Source organism: Musca domestica, unplaced genomic scaffold (assembly GCF_030504385.1).
Source record: "Musca domestica strain aabys unplaced genomic scaffold, Musca_domestica.polishedcontigs.V.1.1 17, whole genome shotgun sequence".
In the NCBI taxonomy this organism is placed as follows: domain Eukaryota; kingdom Metazoa; phylum Arthropoda; class Insecta; order Diptera; family Muscidae; genus Musca; species Musca domestica.
Genome location: NW_026712230.1, coordinates 12,907,560 through 12,932,324, shown reverse-complemented (window position 1 = coordinate 12,932,324; position 24,765 = coordinate 12,907,560). Strand labels below are relative to the sequence as shown.

General features: G+C 34.1%; 6 protein-coding genes across 11 annotated transcripts; 2 read left to right on the top strand and 4 right to left on the bottom strand.

Annotated features, from left to right (window-relative positions):
- The first annotated feature begins 5,571 nt into the window (after window positions 1–5,571).
- Window positions 5,572–9,529, top strand: LOC131801661 (WD repeat-containing protein 48 homolog). The gene is made up of 10 exons (XM_059120566.1): window positions 5,572–5,891; window positions 5,959–6,178; window positions 6,264–6,476; window positions 6,543–7,115; window positions 7,172–7,377; window positions 7,439–7,543; window positions 7,860–7,999; window positions 8,060–8,255; window positions 8,312–8,500; window positions 8,560–9,529. The coding sequence occupies exons 1-10, from the start codon at window positions 5,847–5,849 to the stop codon at window positions 8,677–8,679; spliced, it is 2,007 nt and encodes a 668-aa protein (XP_058976549.1). The 5' UTR covers window positions 5,572–5,846; the 3' UTR covers window positions 8,680–9,529.
- On the bottom strand, window positions 9,518–10,911 carry LOC131801662 (protein Vhl-like). Of its 4 annotated transcripts, none has more exons than XR_009341894.1 (2): window positions 10,330–10,911; window positions 9,518–10,148 (listed from the first exon to the last, which is right to left on the bottom strand). XR_009341894.1 is itself a non-coding variant. In XM_059120567.1 (2 exons), the coding sequence occupies exons 1-2, from the start codon at window positions 10,706–10,708 to the stop codon at window positions 9,735–9,737; spliced, it is 552 nt and encodes a 183-aa protein (XP_058976550.1). In that variant the 5' UTR covers window positions 10,709–10,808; the 3' UTR covers window positions 9,518–9,734. The 4 variants fall into 4 exon arrangements, 2 of the variants coding, with proteins under 2 accessions (XP_058976550.1, XP_058976551.1); XM_059120567.1 differs by having other exon boundaries at window positions 9,518–10,187; window positions 10,610–10,808; XM_059120568.1 differs by having other exon boundaries at window positions 10,610–10,806.
- A 772-nt stretch (window positions 10,912–11,683) lies between these two features.
- Window positions 11,684–13,856, bottom strand: LOC101893976 (molybdopterin synthase catalytic subunit). The gene is made up of 2 exons (XM_005181947.4): window positions 13,684–13,856; window positions 11,684–13,619 (listed from the first exon to the last, which is right to left on the bottom strand). The coding sequence occupies exon 2, from the start codon at window positions 13,593–13,595 to the stop codon at window positions 12,426–12,428; it is 1,170 nt and encodes a 389-aa protein (XP_005182004.2). The 5' UTR covers window positions 13,596–13,619; window positions 13,684–13,856; the 3' UTR covers window positions 11,684–12,425.
- An 874-nt stretch (window positions 13,857–14,730) lies between these two features.
- On the bottom strand, window positions 14,731–18,259 carry LOC101893016 (V-type proton ATPase subunit H). Of its 3 annotated transcripts, XM_059120564.1 has the most exons (9): window positions 18,199–18,259; window positions 18,061–18,136; window positions 17,446–17,924; window positions 16,739–16,891; window positions 16,121–16,255; window positions 15,937–16,062; window positions 15,436–15,872; window positions 15,256–15,369; window positions 14,731–15,186 (listed from the first exon to the last, which is right to left on the bottom strand). In XM_059120564.1, the coding sequence occupies exons 2-9, from the start codon at window positions 18,104–18,106 to the stop codon at window positions 15,108–15,110; spliced, it is 1,569 nt and encodes a 522-aa protein (XP_058976547.1). In that variant the 5' UTR covers window positions 18,107–18,136; window positions 18,199–18,259; the 3' UTR covers window positions 14,731–15,107. The 3 variants fall into 3 exon arrangements, with proteins under 3 accessions (XP_058976547.1, XP_058976546.1, XP_058976548.1); XM_059120563.1 differs by having other exon boundaries at window positions 18,061–18,202; XM_059120565.1 differs by lacking the exons at window positions 16,739–16,891; window positions 18,199–18,259 and having other exon boundaries at window positions 18,061–18,192.
- A 3,154-nt stretch (window positions 18,260–21,413) lies between these two features.
- Window positions 21,414–22,398, top strand: LOC101894155 (tRNA-splicing endonuclease subunit Sen2). Its single transcript, XM_005181948.4, has 2 exons — window positions 21,414–22,024; window positions 22,099–22,398. Exons 1-2 carry the CDS (start codon window positions 21,556–21,558, stop codon window positions 22,368–22,370), a joined length of 741 nt encoding a protein of 246 aa, XP_005182005.2. The 5' UTR covers window positions 21,414–21,555; the 3' UTR covers window positions 22,371–22,398.
- LOC131800521 (COX assembly mitochondrial protein homolog) lies at window positions 22,299–22,912 on the bottom strand. The gene is made up of 2 exons (XM_059120562.1): window positions 22,756–22,912; window positions 22,299–22,698 (listed from the first exon to the last, which is right to left on the bottom strand). The coding sequence occupies exons 1-2, from the start codon at window positions 22,814–22,816 to the stop codon at window positions 22,394–22,396; spliced, it is 366 nt and encodes a 121-aa protein (XP_058976545.1). The 5' UTR covers window positions 22,817–22,912; the 3' UTR covers window positions 22,299–22,393.
- Window positions 22,913–24,765: the final 1,853 nt, after the last annotated feature.

Here is a 24,765-nt window from a genome sequence, read left to right as displayed (position 1 = left end):
ACGGTACATTATGATGACTACTGCCTATGACAAGAAATTGCGTATGTAGGTCCACGCCTTCGTACAGCCCCTACATAACAATACCTCCCGATATTCGGTATTTTGTAGGTCCACGTCTTCATATAGCCCACATATAACAGCACCTCCCTTAATTCTGTATTTTGATGATATTAGCCTGATTATTCACCAGAATTATTTCAAATTCCTTATTTAAAGTTAGTAATGGATACTACAGCCGATGACAAAAATCACTTATGCAGAACTATCGCCCTTAAAAGTTCGGCCCGGCCAAACTAGGCTGTTTTTTACTTGTTTTTTAAATACTTTTGACACATGAATGTTCACAAGTGGTGATGCATCTACCAGCATGATTGGAACCTTTTTTATAAATTACAACAAATTATTTCGGAGATAAAAATGGAGCAGGCAGCTGGGTGGAATTGATTATCCAGTACAACGGCATTGAAGCAGGGAATAACTACTAAAATTCGATAAAAATTAAATATTTCATACGCCATTTGCATTTCACTATTTATGTAATAATTGAAAACTACCTCAAATTTAGCACGATTAGGTGGATATCTCGAAAAATGGAGCCGATATCGGAATGCAGACCAACAATTCAAGAAAAGAGAGTTAATAATAGCGTGTGGGACATCTAAGCTTTCCACCAAAGAATTGAACGGAACAGACATTGACAGTAAACAGACAGATGCAATAATGATGATTAATGATTAAGGAGGTAAATCAGATTTGAAGAATCAAAAAATAAACTATAATAAAATGAATCTGCCTCTCCATTTTAAAACATTTTAAATATCACCAAAGTTATTTTGTAGTATATATAAAGCCCTTAACACTGAAACATTGAATGGTATGAAATAAAACAAGAAAAAAAGCAGGGCCGAACTTTGAATAACCTCCACCATTTGGAACGAATTAGAAAATTTTCAAAAAACTAAAATCCATTAAAAATTTTGTTTAAAGCATTAAAATACCTAATATCAGAAGATGCCCATATATGGATGGATATACGATGTTGTGTACCAATATAGAGAAATCTATGTCTGTGGGTAAAGTACTCAAAAAGAACTCCTTGTGTTGAATTCCAGACTATTTCGTTGAAAAATGTGGCCAAAATTATCAAAATATCGGGAGATACCGTTATATGGAGGATATACGATATCGTGGACCTAGATAGATAATTATCTTCCTGGATATGAAGTACTCACAAGGAACTCTTTGTTTGGATTTTCAGACAATTCCATTGGAAAATGTGACCAAAATCATCAAAATACCGAATATCGGGGGGAACTTTATATGGGACCTACATAGATAATTCTCTTTCAATGGTTAAAATACTCACAATGAACTGCTTGTGTGGATTTTCAGACCATTCTATTGGAAAATGTGGCTAAAATCATCAAAATACCGAATATCGGGGGCTACCGTTATATGGGGAATTTAGGAATTCGTGGACCTATATAGACAATTCTCTTTCAGGGGGTAAAGCACTCACAAGGAACTTCTTGTGTGGATTTTCAGGCAATTCCGTTGAAAAATGTGGACCTATATAGATAATTCTCTTTCAATGGACCATTCTAATGGAAAATGTGTCTAAAATTATCAAAACACCGAATATCGGGGGCTACCGTTATATGAAGGATATACGAATTCGTGGACCCATATAGACAATTCTCTTTCAGGGGGTAAAGTACTCAGAAGAAACTCCTTGTGTGGATTTTCAGAAAATTCCGTTGAAAAATGTGGCTAAAATCATCAAAATACCGAATATCGGGGATATCGTTATATGGGGCATATACGATATCGTGGACCGATATAGCCCATCTTTGAACTTGACCTGCCTGCAGACAAAAGAGAGATCTGTGCAAAATGTTAGCTACCTATCTCAATTCGTTTTGACTGTAGAGTGATTGCAACAGACGGATAGGCGGACGGACAAGGCTAAATCGTCTTAGAATTTTACGATGATCAAGAATATATATATTTACTTTGTTGGGTCTAAAATGCTTATTCCGATGAGTTACAAACGGATGACAAACCCTCCATATTACGTTTGTGAAGGGGATAAAAATGTGGGAACAACTCTAGTTTAGTAAAAACTCTTAGATTTTTTTCGAAATTTTTTCCAGAGGTAGGTATTTTTACCCTGATCCCGGGAAACTATTTTTTTTCTTGGGGGACGGACCCGGGACCCCAGATTTTTGACCCGAAAGTCCGGGATCAAGACCCCGCCTGGATCCGGATCCACTTACCCGATATAGACAATATGGGTATCGATTGAAAGCTTATGGAAATACCTATCCAACAAGTGGTCACATGAAGGGGTAAATTGTCATGGTTCGGAAGTTATAGTCAAATTATCGATTTTTTGGACCCGAATTTTTTATGAAACCCCCAAAAGGTCAAAAAAGGGCCCATTATGGGGGTCAACAAAATTGTTTCCAAATTATAGCTGACACTCTTACCTTTCCAAAATGCTACAATTTGTGCTAATACCTTTTTCGGTTCCAGAGATATGGGTCTTTCCATCCGCATAACCCGATTCTAGCCAGTTCATTAAAATGATGTTTTTAATAAAAAAGTGTTTATTTCGCGTAGCAGTCGTCGGAATAACAAAAGTTTTCTAAATTTGGCACTTTTTGTAAATAGCCGGCCTTCGGCCGGGACTTGAGATTTTCTCCTCTTGGTATGTCCTACACCGGATAACGCGAACCAAAGTTTTCTAAATTTGACACTTTTTGTAAATAGCCGGCCTTCGGCCGGGGCTTGAGATTTTCTCCTCTGGGTATGTCCCACACCGGCTAACGCGAACCAAAGTTTTCTAAATTGGATACCTTTTGTAAGTAGCCGGCCTTCGGCCGGGGCTTGAGATTTTCTCCTCTGGGTATGTCCTAAACCGGCTAACGCGAACCAAAGTTTTCTAAGTTTGAGATTTTCTCCTCTGGGTATGTCCCACACCGGCTAACGCGAACCAAAGTTTTCTAAATTGGATACCTTTTGTAAGTAGCCGGCCTTCGGCCGGGGCTTGAGATTTTCTCCTCTGGGTATGTCCTACACCGGCTAACGCGAACCAAAGATTTTTGAATTTCATTCTTACGCAAAATATACCTTTTTTTTATTGTTATGCGGATGGAAAGACCCATATCTCTGGACTCAGTAAAGGTATTAGCACAAATTGAACCTTTTTGGAAAGGTAGAAGTGTCAGCTATAATTTGGCATCAATTTTGTTGTCCCCCGGCCGAAGGCCGGCTATTTACAAAAAGTGCCAAATTTAGAAAACTTTTGTTATTCCGACGACTGCTACGCGAAATAAACACTTTTTTATTAAAAACATCATTTTAATGAACTGGCTAGAATCGGGTTATGCGGATGGAAAGACCCATATCTCTGGAACCGAAAAAGGTATTAGCACAAATTGTAGCATTTTGGAAAGGTAAGAGTGTCAGCTATAATTTGGAAACAATTTTGTTGACCCCCATAATGGGCCCTTTTTTGACCTTTTGGGGGTTTCATAAAAAATTCGGGTCCAAAAAATCGATAATTTGACTATAACTTCCGAACCATGACAATTTACCCCTTCATGTGACCACTTGTTGGATAGGTATTTTCATAAGCTTTCCAACGATACCCATATTGTCTATATCGGGTAAGTGGATCCGGGTCTAGTCGGGGTCTTGAACCCGGACTTTCGGGTCAAAAATCTGGGGTCCCAGGTCCGTCCCCCAAGAAAAAAATAGTTTCCCAGGATCATGGTTAAAATACCTACCACTGAAAAATTTTTCGAAAAAATTGAAGAGTTTTTACTAAACTAGAGTTAAGCCAAAATGTGTCTCATCGAGAAAACGGTTTGACCCTAAATCACTTTGGACGAAATTCACAAAATTATAACTCGCTTGAATTTGTCATACGCCTGCCCGCTCTTCCTGGTACCTCTCCCATAAAGAGTCAATATTTATAGTTCCCACATAAGGCGAAATAATTATGAATGTGTGAAAACGTGATATATAGATCTACTTCTTCTGGTACCTCCACCACTAAGCGTATAAAAAGTGGGTCATGCTTACCAATGACAAATATTGTATATCTTCTATCACCAATTAGACCAATACAACATTGACATAAACGAGAAATACATTGGTCACAAACAAATTGATTCGTTTTTCTTTTATACATCCTGAGAACAAATATTTCACATTACAAATAAATAGAGTACAATTACGGTAAAACTCCTACAAAAATTTAAATCTTTTCTTCACAAATCGAAAAACAATGGATATCTTAATAAAATTTAAAAAAAATAAACAGTATTATGGCATTGCCAGATGTATAAAAAATACTTGGACCTACCTTTTTGCAGCTGTGTCTACTGTTAACAATGGTAACTCTTAAACCGGTAGAGTTACCAATTGTGTTTATAGCCCATTCAGACGAGTCATTTTAAATCGACTATAATTATCTAAATCCAATATTCAAATTCGCAAGGTCCTTATTGTCTAGAATTTATATACTCATGTGCATATGTGTTTCCAATTTAGGAGAGACATGTATAGCCCTGAGACGTCATTCCATATTTATGGGAATTTTATCTGGGTCCTCGCATGGTACAGTAAAATCAAGGTGGAGCTATGATGCCATATGATATCAATTTTTCAAAGTATTGCGTTCGTTTTTGTGCGTTTCTGTTTACAGCTATTTTATAATAGGAAAATACTGGAGAAAATTGCAAATCTAGTGATTTCAGGTTCTGGAAAATAGCATTAATTTGTTAGAATTCCATATAATTTTTTAATTCAGAAAATTATTATTAAAATCTAGCTTTTGAACACAAATCGTGTGATAAATATAGTAACAGATATTAAAAATTAAAAAGATTTTTCAAATAGATCCGAAATATATTTTTGAGAATAACTGCATTGAAGTAAAATAATTTCTTTGAATTTCTTCGATCCACATTTTATTTTCTATTGGTCTGTTCCAGATATGTAAGAATGTAAGAATTTTCATTGCGATAACCCATGGTAGAAGAATATAGGTAGACGCATCGACACAGCTGCTGGGACAATGAAACGTCTTTGAATGACGTCGTTTGAATGACGTCGTATAAGAAAACATATAAAAATCTACTTATATTTGAAAAAAACATTTAACATTTTTGACATACAAGCGTTCACAAGCGTTGATGCATCTACCTGTATTCTTCTACCATGTAATAACCGATTTCGAAAAAAGTTGCAGTTCTGAATATTTATAAATATAAAATAAATAAACATTTGTACAAATTTAAGTGAGGGGTAAAAAATGTATCATTATCTCTGTTCCAGATCCTGCAAGAATCTACTATTTTTGCAATTTTTCTCAATATCAAAAAGGAAAAGTTGATTATCACACTAAAAATGTTTACATTCTTGCAATTCTGGAACAGGCCAAACGTTTAACATTTGAAATTTCCAAAAGGGATAGGTAGTTTGGTTTACATATATCGAATACGAAAAATCGATTAATTTAATCGAACTATGTGTCCCTGGTTTGTCTAACTAAAAGCCGATCAACCGATTAGTCAAGAGTCGACTTACGTATTCCTAGTATCTAAAATTTTTTAACAAAAATTCAGAAAGAAAAGCGGAAAATACCGAAATAAAACTCTTTAATTGAATATAGCTTGAATGAACTGAGTGGAAAGATTACTACGAATGCATTGTTATCGAATAGCTACTCTTGATGATACAGCAGTAGTGCCCTTGTGCCTTAATCAGCCGACTTTATTCTCTGTCTCTGTTGGACAAGTAATTTTTTGTCTGGTAGAGAAGTAGTCATATAAATAATGTTGACACATAATAAAAGTTGTGGAGGACGCAAAAAAATGCAGGTTAATTGCCGGTTGCGATGAGGATCTAAGGATTCTAGTTACATGGTGTATTTTTGGGCTTTTCTAGGTCTCCTATGTTATACGAGATGCTGAGGAGAAACAACATCGGAATGGTGTCAATGCCATGCAATTAGATCCAAACAATGGTAAATTATATTCAGCTGGGCGTGATGCTATAATACGGGTATGGAACTCCCGTTCCGAATCAAATGATAAATATATACAGTCCATGGAACATCATAATGATTGGGTTAATGACATTGTGCTCTGCTGCAATGGTCGTAATTGTAAGTATGTTATAGGGTGGAGTGAAATATTTTACTGACTGTCCTAGAATGAGACGAAATAATGCATCCGTGAATGTTTTTATAGTAATTAGTGCTAGCTGTGATACAACGGTGAAAGTGTGGAATGCTCATAAAGGATTTTGCATGTCTACCCTAAGAACCCACCGTGATTATGTCCAGGCTTTGGCCTATGCAAAAGATCGTGAACAAGTTGCCAGTGCTGGCTTGGATAAGGCGATCTTTTTGTGGGATGTCAATACATTAACAGCTTTAACTGCCAGCAATAATACAGTCACAAGTAAGTATTCACAATATCATTATAAATTTTCTTTTATTTAACATTTAATATTTTATTTCTTCACAGCATCTAGTCTAAACGGCTGCAAGGACTCTATATATAGCTTAGCTATGAATCCAGCTGGCACTGTCATAGTAAGCGGCTCCACAGAGAACATATTAAGAGTATGGGATCCACGCACATGTGTACGAAATATGAAACTGCGTGGTCACACAGAAAATGTAAGGGCCCTGGTTGTTTCCGCCGATGGCAATCAAGTTGTGTCGGGTAGTTCAGATGGCACCATAAAAATCTGGAATTTGGGTCAACAACGCTGTGTTCAAACTATCCACGTCCACAAAGAGGGTGTTTGGAGTTTATTAATGACAGATAACTTCCAATATATTATATCGGGCAGTCGAGATCGTAATATTGTCATAACTGAGTTAAGAAATCCCAGCAATTCAATGGTGGTTTGTGAAGAAAAGGCCCCGGTTTTAAGTCTATGCTTTAACACTGATAAGACGGGGGTATGGTCCACCACATGGAACTCAGATATACGTTGCTGGAAACTGCCATTGTACGATAAGTGTACATTAAATTCAAGTGGTGGCATGGATGCTCAATGGACAACAGGAACCGAATTGGCATGTATTAAAGGTAAGTACTGCGATTCTTAAAATAATTTAAAATAGCAATTGATATTATGATTTTAGGTGGTGCTGCCATTAAAAAATGTGTTGTTTTAAATGATAAACGTCACATTGTAACCCGGGATACGGAAGACAATGTAGCCATATATGATGCATTACGTGTAGTTAAGAAAGAGGAGCTAGGAAAAGTTGATTTCGAAGAGGAAATCAAGAAGCGCAACAAACAAGTATACATTCCCAATTGGTTTACTGTTGATTTAAAAACGGGGGTATGTCCAAAAATTTCGCATATTGTTTAAAAATAATTACTGATTTGTATGCCTTTTATAGATGCCTACTATTGTTTTGGGCCAAGACGAGGTGGATTGTTTTGCCGCCTGGGTATCAATAGAAGCTGGTCTTCCTGAATGTTCAGATCCACAGTCAGAAATTAAGGTAATGAATGAATTAAAATAACGTTTTAATGGTATAAAATGATGTATACTAGCTAACCCAGCTCAGAGAAGGATATGTGGATTTGATCGATGATTAGGTATACCCTTTAGATGGAGTATGGCCAGTGTTGAATCATATATCCTTCGATGTGCCTTACGGAAAGAATTTTATTAATTTAATGTCCGTCCATTTCGAGATGGTGATACGATCTGGTTTCCAATCAAGTGACTATCTAAACATAAACTACTAAAACAAATGTTTAAGAACCTTTGTTAAAACAAGAGGATTACGCTAAAACAATACTATTTATTTTCAGATAAATTATGGTAAATTGCTATTAGAAGCTTTGCTTGAATATTGGACACCACCCCATAGCTTACCACCCAATGATATGGAACAAGATATAAGAGGCAATGGATTTTTCCAAGTACCAAAACATACACCGGTTATATTCAGGTATTTTTTTTAGCAAGGCCTCCCTTTGGACCTTTTATAAAATGTCAAATTGTATTATAGCGAGGTTGGGGGACGAACTGTATGCCGTTTACTTGTTCGCGATGCCGCAGGAGAAAGTGAAAGCACATTACTCCATGAGACAGTACCACAATGGGTCACGGATGTTGTCATAGAAAAAACCACTCCGAAATTTTTAAAAATTCCATTCTTCCTAACTCCCCATCCGTCAATGGGCAAGCCGGAAAGAACGAAGAAGGTACTATTTTCAAAGCAAGAGCAATGGATTTGTATAATAAAAATTTATAATTTTAGGATCGTTTGGTGGCCAATGAATTTATACAGTGTCGTAAAGTGTGTGAGCATGTCCTGGATAAAGTTTTGGGAGCCGAAACCACACCTAGCGGCGGCAATGCATCCAGTTCTTCACAAAACAGCGATGCCATTTCGGAAGGTTCTCAGGTTCCAGCTGAAGACCGCATTGAGTTATGGTGCAACGATGTCGTATGTTTGTTATTCTGCATTCCTTTTCCAAATATAATTTCATTATTTAATGGTTTCAGGTGGTTGATCCAAACATGGACTTGCGTACTGTTCGACACTTTATTTGGAAGCAACAACAAACCGATCTCACATTCCAGTACAAAACTAAGCCAAATTTTTCATATGATGGAAAACTTTGAATAAACAATGGTAGGAGCAACAGTTTATGTGATTCTCTAAATTTCAGCTGATAATAAGGCACAAGACAAATTATAAGGGACACGTGTTTGTATGTGCGTGTCATTGTCATTCACATACTTACATCCAACCCAAGCACGTGACTACAAGTGTATGGAATCTGTGGAGACAACAAACACAAGGTCATGCCAAAATTCTTAATATGATCACAAAAAAATTTGTTTTATTTAGTTTGTTGTTTTCTTGTTACTCCAAAAGCATTTTAGAAAGCTTAAGGAAGTGCAATTTTTGTCAAAAAGCAAAGATTTAAATATAAAAACAAAAATTGGCAATCCGTTCCCAAAGAAATGTCTTAACCATACCACACCACATAACGTTTGCCATTCCAATTATTTCTCCCACTTAGTGTGTAGCGAAAAAGAAAAAAACAAATACTCATTCCATTTCTTCCTCAACAAGTCTTAAACTTTCTACTTTTCTATGAAAAAATCTTTGTACAGATCGTGTTATTCTGCGGCGAATGGGATTGTCTTTTGTTCTTTTTCTCACATTGTAACAACTTTTCGACATTTATATATTTTAAAAATAATTATTACATAGATTCATACATATATGCTTAAGATCTTAACATTAACGTAAATTATTTAAAAGCGACAGACTAAGTAAAACATATTTCACAAATATTAAAAAAATATGGAAAGAATTAAAAGGAAGAAAGTGTTGTTATCCAATTTGTAGCTATAATAAAAATAAAACACACATATTCAAATATGATAATGCTAAAAATAATGATGATGCCCAATAAAAGCAGGCAATTGACTTATAATAAAGAAAATACAATTTTTTAAAGAATATTGTAAAAAGGTTTTTTTAATTCAAAATCACATTCAAATTTTAAATTGAGTGCACCGAAGTTATCTCGATTGCAATGGGATATTGTTGGTTCATATGGCATCTAGTGTTTGATCAATTAGTTTTTTATTACCACCAGAAGTTTTCCCAATGTCGTTCAGTGCATATGCCTAATGGGCTTAATGGTGGCTACGAGCCCATATTGCTAACTATTTCTTCGTCTGCCCATGCCAATAGACCTGTGTTTCTCAATTAATGATAATACCGATTTAACATCATTATACAAAGTTCGAGGTAAATTCAAACTTAATAAAAATTCGTCGTTTTTACCATAAATTAGTTCAGAAAAACGCCATAGACATCTTGTACGCAGGCTTTGTGTAACAGGTGGATGTATTGCTATTAGCTTTCGGCATGGTAGCCATTGTCCTGCATTCTTTACGCGATACAATTGTGGCCAAAATATATCCTGATGCTTCACATGCATGCGTTCACCAGTCCGGGCGTCACGAAATAGCCATGGATGTGTTACAAAAGTATTTGCTTTTATACCAGCCCCTGGCGGCAAGGTGGTAAATAAGTCTTGGGAACCATTGAAATCCATCCAGTACAGATTAACCTGGAAAAAATATACTTCAATTTCGAACATATCGCAGTGCTAAAAATTGAAGAAGTATTTTAAGCTATCCAATCAAAAATCGAAATGGCTCTATTTTGGTAAACTTAAAATAAAAAAATTGTTTTTAGTAGATTTATTCGAATCACGATTAATTTTGCTGCTATTTTTTTTTATTTTATACCCAGTCATTCATGTGTTGTTCATCTCGATTTTTAATATTGAAGAAATATCAAGGTCAACTTTAAAATTGTGACACATTTATCCTTTATCATTAGTGTAGGGATTTTCTAGCTAGTTATATTAGGAGAACAAGAAATGTCTAGCTCATATGGATTAGTTGTTGTCAGGAAATCCAAATATAGGTTTTTTTATCCTAATTTCAAAATACAAAGTACACGCCACATAGATTGAAAGGATTCCATGTCAGCTGTTCTCCAGATGTACTTGTTGAGGGCTTTTACCTGTCGTTGCGTAGTATTAAGGAAAAATACATGTGTCTGTTCGTTTGAATGTTGAGCCGCCAATCTAGGTGGCGGCTGGGCTGGCGATTCCAGTGCCATTTATATTTACATTAAAGTTAAAAAATAAATACTACTTTTGAGTTGCGTTGCTCTGGAACGAATTTGTTCAGATGGACTATTCATCTAAAGGAACTATCGGCACTATATCTATATAGACTGTTCGTTCATTTAGTTCCTTAAGTTGCTTTAAAATGGTCTTTTTTGTCTTTTCTGACATGATTAAAATAAAAACTTAAACAGAATTTTTGTGGTTTTATTCCCCTCAATTTTTTTCTACAAACAAGTTAACTTGCCAAATCTTGGTAATATAAAAGTAACATGGACAAAAACGCGTATAAACCATTCCAATTATTTTAAATTTACTATAATTAGTGCTGATTTATACTAGGCGAGATTATCGTTCTCAGTTGAACTTGCCTCTTTCACTTTTACAACGCAATTATATTCAGCAATTTTCTGTTTTTATTTTCATTGCCTTTTCTGTAACTCTTATTAATATTTGTTGTGTTCCAGAACTGCAAAAAATGCAAAACTAAGAGCTTCTTGCAGGGTCTGAAACAAAGCAATTTTTGTGTAAAAATAAAAAAAAAAAAACAAAAAATTCCAGTTAAATTTTGCAATTTTTTTAAGTTTTACATTCTTGTAATTCTAGAGCAGACTAGTAACATAGACAAATCGCCGTAGCATATACAAAGCACCGTTTATCTTAAAAAAAAAATAAAAAAATAGAATCAGCAAATGTCGTCTATATCGTTTTAGGGGTTTGAGTGAGAATATTGAAGTCACTCAATAATTCTATAACTTTAAAAATAACAAAAACTGTAGGATATTTGTCAGTTGAAAATTGTTCTATAATAAAAAAAAATGTAAAAAGTACATGATGACATCGAAAATTAGGGAATAATCAAGTAAAATTCTAGAAAAACGACTTCGAGTGGAATGTACGCGTAAATCAGCATATTGACTATGCAAATCATGATAAGAGGCACCTGAATAAAAAAAAACAAAAATAACTTTTCGTTGTCTATATCTTTATTTGTCTATGCTAGTAGTTTCTGATTGGTTTTTATCTGGATTTTAAAGGATTGCCATCTAATTTTGAGATTTTTATTAGTATTTCAGTTCCGTACTTTCTGAGCAAAGCAATTCTCTTTTTCATTCGTTTTATCCATGGTCCAATATATACGTAAAAATGGTTTGTAAAACTACTTTACAGCCCTTTGTCTATGCCCGCTTAGTGTCATTTCCAAATTTAGATGCAAAAATTTAATCTCATTTATTTAAATTTTATATAGACCGAAAGGTGATCGAAATTTCTGGATCTGTCCAAAACGACAGAATGTTACTAAAAACTTGCTATGCTACCATGGTACAACAAGAGAAGGTAAAACTGTTATCAAAACTATTTATTTCGCTACAAAGTCTAATTTTTGTCCATACATATGTTGTAATGGTTGAATATTAACTCATAATCTTAATTCCATCATAGAGCAAATTTGCTCTTAAACTATAGCAATCGAATTCCGTCATATACCGGTCCTAACAAATTTTATGGTTATAACTTCGTATAATCATGTTTTCGGATTATACGATAATTTATTTTACTACTTTGTGTACTGAAATTAATTGAACAATCTTTACTTGATCGGATTGAATTTGACTACGTAGGTGTTCTACTACATTTGAACGTATATTTAGACTTAACAAGATAAATAACTATTTTACAACATTATATAAAATATCATTATAATTTTATCTAAATATGCTGTGACTCAGCTTCAATTATACGATCTATATCTTCCACAGCATATACTTTACGACAGACTTTCTTGGCATTGGCTGATGTGGGTTTTATAGAAGAACCATTTGTTGTATTATACATATCCGTGGAACTCACAGAAATGTTTTCATTAATACTAATTTTATTTTGTGATTTATCAAAAAGATTATGGTAATATTCTGGAGATATGGATTCTAAGAATAATATACGATCTTCCATATTTTTCAAACGCTGGTGAATAGTTTTCTGTTCCGCATTGTTTAGATTTAAATATTCTTCAATGTCTCGTGTTCTCTCCAGCAGAGCGTATTGGAATGGCTTTGTTGACAACGTATTTGTTGGTGATTCCTTCTTTTCTTGTTTGATTTTCTGATTTTGCTTCGAATCCATTAAAGAATCTAATGTTTCTAAATAATCCTGTAGTACTTGTGGTCCCATTTTATTTTCTATTTGGCGAACTTTTAAATGACATTTGGAATTTTCCTGTTTTATTACAGTACCGCTAATGCGAGCACATGACGATGTTTCTTCGTTGGGATTTTCAGCTGTATAATTGGGATTTATATAATCAACAATGTTATTGATATCAATTTCTTCACGTTTGCGTTCAATAAAGCTTTGTATTCGCCTATTGATTTCCGTTTCACTTGCGGAAATTTGCACAAATTTCGAAGGCAAAACATGTTCTTGTATGTCACACAACTTTTCATCGAATGTTTCTGCTTCGATAGATTCAACACACATTGTAAATTCGTCTCCTTCATATTTTTCTTTTCTCCATATTGGTACACGTCTCTTCAGTTCATCGATTACGACGGCTATAGCGTCTAGAGATGATTTTGTATGCGTTGACGAAATTGCTATAACAACATTAGCCTCACCTATTGGCACCAGACCAATACGATGATATATTACTATGTTGCATATATCGGACCAACGAAATCGTAATTCTCCACATATATTTTCCATTTCCCTTTCGGCCATAGATTCACATGCTCCAAATTCCAAAGATAGTAATTTTTTGCCACCTAATGAACTGCGCGTGGTACCAACAAATAACGAGGTAGTTCCACAGGCATCAGAAGAAGCCAAGTCTGTAATGGAACCTATATCCAAGGATTCCCGGGTAAGTAAGAGGTAATTCATATTTATCAAGAATACCAATGACACCTTAAGGAAATTGATCGCTATGAATATGTCACCAATTTAAACGTTGAAGTAAAGACAATCTTACGTGTTCGGCAAACAGTTATTTCTCTTAAATATGGAAGAAAAAAGATTATCTAAAATGAAGGAATTCACAGGTAGCTGATCTGAATGATTCCCTGAAACACCGATTTTTATTTAATAATGGATCGAACAGTTCAATAATTTGCATTATTCACTAAAATGTAGTATGTGAACTAGTCTTCTTAACCTGGCCTGATTCTTAGACCATTGTTTTTGAATCCTGTATGAAATAAATTTAAGATTTAAATAAGATGAAATAAATTTAATATTATTCATACAGAATTCAATTAAAACATCGTTTTCTTTTATAATTATATAAATTTGAAGAAATTCTATGCATTTGTTAAAAATACAGATGCCTGATTTTCTTCTGATAATTTTTCATTAAAATTCATGAGTCCCGTTTTTTTAAATAATAGAATAACATATTTATCCAACTAACTCATCGCCTGCTTGTATATTTTTTTATTAATCTGAATGAATTCTGAAAAATTTGAGTTCCCATTTATTTCAGTATAATTGTTCTATTATAAAATAGTTTAAGTTTCATTTTGTTGGTAAGAGAAGTGAGAAAAATGGAGATCCCATACTTCTTAACAACATCCCTTACTTAAGACTGAAAGACTATCTACCTTTTGGAAACGTGAATTGTTAATTGCTCTGTTCCAGAATTGTACGCACTTGCTAATTTATAAAACCTGGAAGAATCTAAGCGATAACCGCTATCTAACGAGATTGCAAAAATAAAATTGATTCTTGCAGGTTCTGGAATAAAAAAAATTATGAGCACTTCACATAAAACTTGCATGCACTTGTTCTGTTCCCGAACCTGCAAGAATCTTCCAGTTTTGCAAATTTTCTCTTTTTCATTTGTATGATCTGTTCTTAGAGCTTCGGGATCTACTAATCAACCGATTTCACATTCATATGAATCCATTCAGTTATCAATTCCTTTCCACGATTATATTGACATGAAAGTTGTTCATGGACAATGAAAGTTGTTCAAAAATGTCATATTTTAAGAATACCAAAACAAAACAATAGAAATATGTATTTTTAACAAGCTTGTTTTATTCATCTATTATGTAGATATTTACAAACATAAGCAACAACACATACATTCATCACGAAAAAGGTAACTATTTTGACGAATAACAGAAAATTGGGAAACAGAGGAAAAATAATAATAATATAATTTGGAATGATTTGAAACAAAATTTCTATGACAATAAATTTAGATCAAAGAAGCGATCGTTCGTTTGAATGTATTATTATTATTATCAGAGGAAACACACATTGTTTAATTTCCCATAATACAATTTTATAAGTACCGCGAAATTGTTGTTAATACATTTCTTTACTTATAGTTTAATAACACTCTAATCTGTTTATATATTAATAGGGAATTTAAATAAGACGTGATAATACTTAAGCCTTGCCGCTAATGGCAGCCGATCCTTGCTTTTGGGTTTCATTTTCTTTTTCAAGTTGTTTGCCCAAATATTCCCTGGAAAAGGAAATTAACATAAAAGTTAATTTTACATGTTGTGAAAATAATTAGATATTCACTTCTTACCAATTGTGAACCATTAATTTTTGTACAGCCAACAAGGCTTCATAACGTACATTGGGATCTTCATGACCCAACAATTGCATGACAATTTGTTTGCCACCCAATTGTTCCAAAACGCTAGAAGGCGAACAGCAAAATTGTTTTATATAATTTCTATTAAATTTATATTTTCGCATAACTTACTGCTTTCCTCTGGGGTAATGGCGAACATATTCTCCAATATCATAGCAGGCAACAGACAAAATAATGGGATCCTTGGAGGTTTCCAAAAGATGTACCAAAATGCGCAACAATTCGTAATTCTTTTCATTCAAACGTTGAGCATTTTCACGCCAGAATTTGGCAGATTTGTGTACGGGAGACCATTCCAAACGGGCACTGCGCAATTCGGTGGCGTATTCGTCGAACGAAGACAAATCTTGCACAGAGTTTTGCAATTTTTCAGTCAAGAATTCGACATCGGCAGAGATGTCCTCATCGTCGAAACGACGTTGTTCCAAAATGGACAATTGTTTCAAGACTTTGCATTGAACCATGGCAATGCAATGTTCCTTGGCCACTTGAGCATCAGTGGGCTTTTCAATTAAGTTACGGAATACGCCCAGAATGATGCGGGTAACCTTTTGACAAGAAATGTCGATAAAAAATTGTACACGATTTACAATTGGTGTTTCAAAGTTTTACCTTTTCCTTGGCGCAATCATTGAGAATATCAGCCAAAATTGGGATGACAGTGAATTTGTTCATTTTGGTGGCCAGCAAGGGATTGAAGGTCAAGACCCACAAACAGAACACCAGTTGGTATTGTACCTATAATAGGGATAAATACTAGTGATATACGAAATTTATACCAATGCTGCTTACTTACTTGGAAATTAACACGAGATGACAAAATGCGTACCAAAGTACTGATACCATCAACACCAACAAAAGCGAAACGGTATTCGTCAATACGCAACATCATTTGCAGACAGCGTGCCACAGATTGAATATACTCATTGGACTATTATTGGAGAATAAATAGAAAGTATATTAGAAATTGCATTCAATATTGAAATTTGTTAGTTGGTGTTATTTGTTTTTGCAAAATAGAACGCAAAACTTGTATGGCAACGGGCCAAAGGACCAAATTGCCATTGTAGTAATTTAAAGAATTCCCAAAAATGACTGCAATTTTGATTTCTATTTCAAAATGTAAAAGATGGGTCCACATAAACATCAGCAACAAGAACAAAATTAACGAAAACAAAACAATGCGACATTCATATAATGAAACTGGATATTTCGCAGGATGATTTGAACAGACAACGACGTTAACGTAGGGACATATAGTTTTTGTTTAAGGCCGGCCAAAGGCTTTTAAATTTTGAATGTATAACAGTAAAGTGTAAAAAAGTGTTATGTTTTAAATGTTAGGCAATTAGTATGTTTAATAATGTTGTGTGTTATTGCAAGTTATTGTTTGAATTGCATAAAAGCCCACTACCGTTTTGCCCGCCTCTGCAGCTTGTTCACGATATTTCAAAAATTGAACCAGATCAAGATGATTTGAGCTTCCCTTATCATTTCCATTAGAATGTATAATTATGGTTTGTATTCTTTTGGACAGGGCAGTCATCTCACTGATATAGATTTTGCACTTATGTTTCATTTTTAATAAAGGTTAAGTTGATGGTTGTGGGACATATTGCAGGATAGGGAATAAAAAGAAAAAATTATAAGTTTATATTCAACTTATGCTGATGGTAAATCCAATTTCAAGAATTTTTTAGAAGTATTATCCATTCTAAGGGGCGCGGAAAAAACTGTGCAATATTGAATTTCGGGAGCCATTTCATACAAGAATGGAGCAAAACAAGTCTAATCTAAATCGAAACATTAATAGTTTTTCGTCAAACTAAGCGAATATTTGTCAAGTTTTTCGAAATATCTTTCGTGAATGTGATAAAATGCCCTTATACAGTATTTGTGTAAACAATAGGTATTCTTTTATCTCTAATCGATTTTCAACCTCTTTAAATAGCACAATTAGTTAAAACAAAATATTTTTGAACACAACAACAATGTGTACGCAAAAAGGTCACAACTAATCATGTGTCAAAATATAAGGCATTGCTGTCACAAAAACTCCCATAACATCTTTCTAAAGTAATAACACCATCATATACAAGAATAACGAAAAAAATTGCTCACCTGGACTGTCAATTGATCTTTAAGGAATTGCAAATAGAAGTTCAAATCAGACTTGGGCATCATTTCGTGTCCCCAGCATGCCAATTTAGCCAAAATACGAGAAGACATATTAACAATGAAACCATCTTGACGATTCAACAGATTCAAGAAAGGTCCCCAAACACATTCTTTGCGCTTAGCACAATATTCGTGGAAAATATCAACACGGGAACGATCTTCTTGCAATAGATCGTCAATCATAACCATAATATATTGAATGGTTGAATCTTTGGAGACATGAGACAAAAGATTCAACAAAGTCTTTACAGCTTGGGCTGGATTCGATTGCAAGTAGGCAGCCTTTGAGTTATCCAGAGCACTAATGCATTGGTAATCTTCTTGGGAAATCATCTGCGATTGCATGTAGGATGCCCAGTTGATGGTTTTGGTACGGATATCGGCTGCCTGTTGCTGCAACACAGATGTTGCAGCAATCATATCTGAAAGCGAGAACAAAGACGTAATTAACTATCATATACACCATGGCAATAATGATGTATATACTTTTTCACATTTCGTAAAAAATAAATGTCATCATTATCGACTTTTCTTGAAACCGTATAATTTTCAACTTACCAATGCTCTCTTCGGGCATTTTCATTAAATCGGCAACGTCAGACATGGCTACTGCTTTCTTTGTTGTTATTTTTTCCTAAAAAATTCAATAAATTTTTACCAATTCCGTTGGAAAATAGCAGTAGACAAAAATTTTACTCTGAATTCAGCTGACAGAAGGTCTTGTGACTTGTGATGTTAAAGTAATGAGTATTTCGGGTACAGGTTAACCAATAACAATTACTTTTAACTGTCACTTTAACAGGCACTAATATTAGTGAAACAAGTAACGTATAGAATGTTGTAAAATGTCAGTTGGACCTACGGCTAAGCATGCAAGGAAATAGATTTTTCGATACCATGGCCCAATTATAAAGGTGAGAATATAAAAAACGGTTAAGTCATCGGCTGGCTTCTTCGTAGAGGAACAAAGAAGTTTTAGGTTGGCTTAGTTCGATTTTGGCTCTACGCTACTTTGTTCTTTCCCGAAGAAGCCAGCCGATGGCATAAGGTAGGAATTCATAAAGAGCTTATTTGGCTGGCTTAAGTCATCGGCTGGCTTCTTCAGAAATGAACAAAGGAGTAAATTGACACAAAAAAGATTATGCTTCAATGTATTAACAAAGATGAAAACATAGTAAAACTAAGAAGATTAAGTAATTTCAAATAAGCATACCAATCTCTGCATTTTCTGTAATTTACCTTGTCAAATTTCATTGCATAAACAATAGGTTGCCATTTGTGTATTTGCAATGGATTAAATGAATAATTTTGAAAAAATTGCAAACATATGATTAATTCTACCATGCATGAAACATTTAAGAAAATTATAGGATTATATTTCACAAATATATGAGAACTTTTTCGCAAGCCTCTTAAATGTTGACACTTGTATCACGTAAAAAAAATTGTATGTGGTTGTTGCTAAGTTTGTTGTACAACAACACTTGTTGTTACCCATGGCACAATTACAGAAAAACATTTTTTTCTTTTGGTGCCCTTTTTCTGCAAAATAAATGCATATATTCGACGTTTATGGGCAAAACATTACACAATTTTGGGTTAAAACTGTGTTGTCCCACTATTCTAGATTGTGAAAGAAACCGAAAAAAACATTCTTATTTCGCGTGTTATCTCCAATATAATACTCACAGATTTTCAGATTTCTCGCAACGGAATTGACAGATGATATCCACTAGATGTAAACACTCTTTCAATTGCAAATTTGGTTTGACAGTTCACTGTCCAAGCAGCTGTGTCGATGCGTCTACCTATATTCTTCTACCATGATCAACAGTGTGTACCACCAAGATTTTTTACTTGCTTGCATGGTATAATAAAAAGGTAGGGTAGGAAAAATATGAAAAAATGAAAAGATCTTGTTGTATATATTAATTTGAATAAGTCTGACAGGAAGCGGGCATAGCCTCCGGGTTGTATTCCTGTAGTTTTACAAAGCTGTTTTACCTCCTTATTGTACCATGCTTGCTTCTACGCATGGAACCATAAAAAGGTATGGTAGAGCTATCAGCTGATTACAATTTTTTCTAAGTGTGCTCGACTTATGCCAATTTTGAGTATGTATTTATTGTTTTGAAAAATAAAAACAAAATATTTCTGAGACAAAAGCAATGACATTTGGTTCACCTTGCCGACTGAATAGCTTTATTAATATACAGGTTAATGGTGTAGCAGTGGATTTTGTTGACCGCATAAATTGTTTAGGTGTTGTTCTTGATGCCAAGCTTGATTTTTCTTTGCATATTGATGCACTGTACCCCAAAGTTATAAATATGCGCCGAAAATTACACCCAACTGATTTCTATTTGCCCTTATTTGTAAAGAGAAATTTTGCTCATTCTATGTTATTTTCGGTAATTTCCTACTGTATTGAAGTGATTTCTGGTACAACACATGAGTACTTAATGAAATTAGAAAAACTTTTTAGCATCATTGTAAGATATGTTTATAATTTGCGTCGTTTTGACCATATTTCTGCGCATGCAGTCCCCTTTCTAGGAGTGTCATTCTCTACTTTTGTTGAACAACGCGTGGTTTCATTTCTATATAAATGTATCTGTTTAAATCTTCCCGGTTTTCAGCGAGATCGGCTAGTGTTCTCTCGGTCTACTAGGAATACGCAAATAATTTTCCCTCATTTTTCTACGTCTCTATATGAAAGATCTTTCATAGTTCGTTCCGCACGAATCTGGAATCAGCTTCCAGCTGAGCTACGACAATTCTCGTTTTCCCGCGGTGTTTTTCGCCGCATGTTTGAAAACTTTGTAGAGGCAAATGGAGGTTAACAATTTGTTTGTTAATGATATATGATGATACTGTATCGTTTGATTCAATGTTGTTTTTTTATTACCAGCAATAGACTTAAATACATTTTCATTGGCTGGGGAGCCTTTTTGTCCATATTTTACATAAGTATGATTTCTAAGGTTACTTTAAGATACACTATGTAATATTTTTTTTTTATTTTGGAGTACACTTTTGTAGTTTTTTAATAGTTGTGATACTTATTGGCCTAATGGCTTTTCATCGCAACATATAAATAAATAAATGAAATATTTTCAAAATCAATGAATGGAAGAAGCTTAAATTGCCGGGCGCACACTAATGATATTAACCAGATTTGCCACGAAATTGAAAGATTGAAAACTTAGCATCATATTTTTGAGAGAATATCCAGGCATTTAATTCATCTTTCGAACTATTTGACTCATTTTAAAAACGAACAAAAAATATCGAATAAATGAAAACAACTTGTTGGATATAATTTGGATTATTCTGACAGAGAGCAAGCATAGCTTCAGGGCTGTATTTATATGGTTTTACGAAACCTCCTTATTGTACCATGCTTCAACGGCAGAAAAATATAGGTAGACGCGTGGTAAAAAAATACAGGTAGATACATCAACGCTTGAGAACATTGATATGTTAAAGAATTTTAAATGTTTTTTTTTTTTTTCTAAATAAGTAGATTTTCATATGTTTTCTACTACCATGCCAATCGAAGGTTGTTATGCAGTTCTGAATCATTTTCAAACTTCAATTTTTTTTCTTTCAAAATTGGTTTTACAGTTCATTATCCCAACAGCTGTGTCGATGCGACTACCTATATTCTTCTACCATCGGTGACGCAACGACACAGGTGACGGCACAATGAACTGTCAAAGTAATTTTGTAATTGAAAAATTATTCAAATTTGTAAAAATTATTGAAAACGCATATTTTAATAATTTTCGATTGACGTCGTATAAGAAAAGTAAGTATACTTTTATTTTAAAATGTTCCCAAGCGCTGATGCATCTACCTGTATTCTTCTACCATGCTAGCTTCAATAAACACATGTTTTTTGTTTTCATTTTGGAAACAACAAATAAGATAAATTGCGTTGCTTTAGATTTGTTAGATTTGCTGATTTGCTTACAGGCGGCACATTGAATTATTTTAATCCATATATCTAAAAACACAGGTTCAAAATAGTAACTGTGCTTAGCTCAGGAAATGTTTTTTGTGCCACATCTGAAGAATAAGAGAGGTGTTGTCTTCGATGTACTCCCGTTTCCTCCACCCTGTACTAATGAAGGACAAGAAAGATATACCGGAATTTTTACGAGCATATCTGTAGAAGTTTGCAACGCCAACGATATTAGATTCTTGTACACGAATGGATTTTATGGTAAAGGATCTCAGTCACGTAGCATTCCAAATGTGGTATATAAAAATCCATCAGAAATAGATTTGGAAGAACAGGAGACGCTGTCCTTAGGTTTAGAAGAGTCATTTTTCTTGGCCTATTATTTAAGAGTTCTGAAAATCGTCGATTTGGACAACAAAGAATTGACTTGGCAAGATTTTTTGGCATCTGCTTTGCAAGTAAATCCTTATTTTGTGGAGTATGTTGCTGCCTACTTATATTTAAAATCCAAAGGATGGGTAGTAAAGAGTGGACTGAAATTTGCCGGAAACTTTTGTAGGTTTATAATACTTGTTCATCATTTTTATGCCATAACATTTTGTTAATAATTAACTTTTAACAATTTTCAGTGATATATCGCAAAGGTCCCCGGTTTTTTCATGCAAGTTTTGTAGTTAATGTTAAAGTGCCTTCCAGCACAACTCATTTGGAACCAAAGAAAATAAAAGGTTTACAGAGAATTGCTGAAACATCCGATAAAGATGTCCTTATACTGGATATTGACAAACCTAGAGATTTTCAAATGCAAATCCTTGAAGACATAGCCAAATTGAATGTAACAGAAACTATTATAAAGCGCTTTAATTACACATCTTATGTACAAACCCAACGAAAAATATAATAAATGCTTCAATGTTTAAAAAACTAAACCTTTTCCACTCTGTGCTTTTTCGGAATACCGGTGCTGCGAAATTCCGACCTTTCTTTAAGATAAATTTGTTTGCATTCTTCTTTAAAAGCCTCATTTTTATACCACTTGCTGAGACATTCCTTTAAATGTGAGTTCTCCTTACGACAGGATACGACCATCAGTACTCCACTGTCTTTACAACATGCTTGAAAATCTGCTACTTCTTTGGTGCAATGTATTTCCTTTGCCCGATCTCTCATAATCTTGGGTATAAGAATCTCCACTTCCACCTTGCGCAGAGACTTGTCATTGGGGTCACCTGAAAAGACACATTTTTCAATAACATTTTTGGGACAAGTAAGCGTTGGCAACATACCTAATCCATGTGGATCCTTAGGATCAAACGTATTTATAGAACTAGTAGTTTCAACGTTCATATTCTTTACTTTTTTGGGTTTTTATGTTATTTGTTTTATAATTATTTTTATTCTTGGCCAGGTTGTGAATTCGGTGAACGGCGTTATTTTATCACAGGGCTGCAGCTTTATTTTTTTAACGTCGTCAATATTGAAAAGTCGGCTATTCCTCACGGTCTTCATGTGACCCGGTAATACATCAAATCCATGGTAGAAGAATATAGACGCATCGACGCAGCTGCTGGGCCAATGAAGTGTCAAACGAATTTTGGAATTGAAAATTTTGAATGAGAAAATATTTAAATTTGTACAAATTGTTGAAAAAGGTCTTTTATAATAACCTCCGAATGACGTCGTATAAGAAAACATATAAAAATCTACTTATATTTGAAAAGAAATTTAAGTAGGTTATCGACTGGCTGGAAAGTAGTTTTTGTTGGCTTAATTTAAGCTATGTTTACCTAATTCCGTTGTTCTTTTACAAAAAGTCAGCCGGTGACCATACATTTTATACATTCTAGATCGGCGTAAAATTCAAATTCCATTTAACTATTTCCGTGTATGACAATCGAGGCTACAATTTAATACATACAGTAGCTCCAAGCGAAACTCGTACACTTAGCAAATAATTTCTTTCATGCAATATATGATTGTTATCAAATTCATTACCAAAAAACCTACAACGCTTTGTGTTGGGGGTATTATAAGTTTGATTGTGCCAAAAATTATGTAAAACCTCGAAATATAGGTTTCCCACATAGTAACCTATATATGGATCTTCCTATCTCGCCGAGCTGAGTCGATCTAGCTATGTATGTCCGTCCGTCCGTCTGTCCATGTTAATTTGTAATCACTCTACAGGTCGCAATTATGGCCCGATCCTCACGAAATTTAAAATGTAGGTGGGGTTAAGGCCAGAATAGAACCCTATTTCTTTTCGAGATGATCGCATAATATTTAGGGGTTAAAATGGACCAAAAACTGAAAAATTCCTGTTTTTGCAGTTGCTCTACAGGTCACAATTATGGACCAATTACGCGGAAATTAGCATGGGGCTAGAGCTTAGGGCTGGGGAGAAGCCTTCCAATTTTGATCGTCATCGGATAATATTTAGTGGGTGAAATAGTCCGCAACATTTGTGATAAATAAAAGTCAAATTTTCCATTAAACCGCGAATGTTTTTAATCCCGGCGAAATCACAAATAGACGAACAGGTCAATTCTGACCATTACGTAGATGCCGATAGTAAATATATCGGATATATAAAGCGAAATATATACAATGTATATATACAAAGGAAGGGGATATTAGCTAGAATGCTTATATCTCAAGAAAGGCTGGACCGATTTTGACAAATTTTGGTATAAATTGTCCCCACGTCGTGGATACACCAGCCCAGTTCAGACACAAACCTCATAGAGAATTTATGGAGCTATCTCGATGGAAAAAACCGCCAGCATACCATAACTTGCAAAGAAGATTAGAAGAAAGCTTTGTTGAAAGAATGGCAAAAATTGAAACTAGCTTTTGCGAAAAACTTGTAAAAAGTATGTTAAATAGGCTACAAATGGTAAAAAAAAGTAAAGGAACTCATACAAAATATTAATGTCTAGAAACACTTTGGCTTTGGCATTGAAATATGATCTCTTTTAATATTTATTTATTTTTTACTTTTAATGAATTAAAATGTTATTTTTTTTTTTGCATTTTAAATTACTTACAAAGTGTACTAATAAAATGTAAAAAAAAATTTGTAAATTTTGATTTTTGGAAGTTATAAAAAAATAAAATTTTCTCTTTAGCTGTACGAGTTTCGCATGGAGCTACTGTACGTATGAATACTTTGGACAGATCACGTTTTAAGATAGACAATATATACACTGCCATGATTTTGTATATTTGAAACGAATTCTTCTGATATCTATTGTCACAAATAAACTAAAAAAAATGTTGTGGGACTATTTAACTAA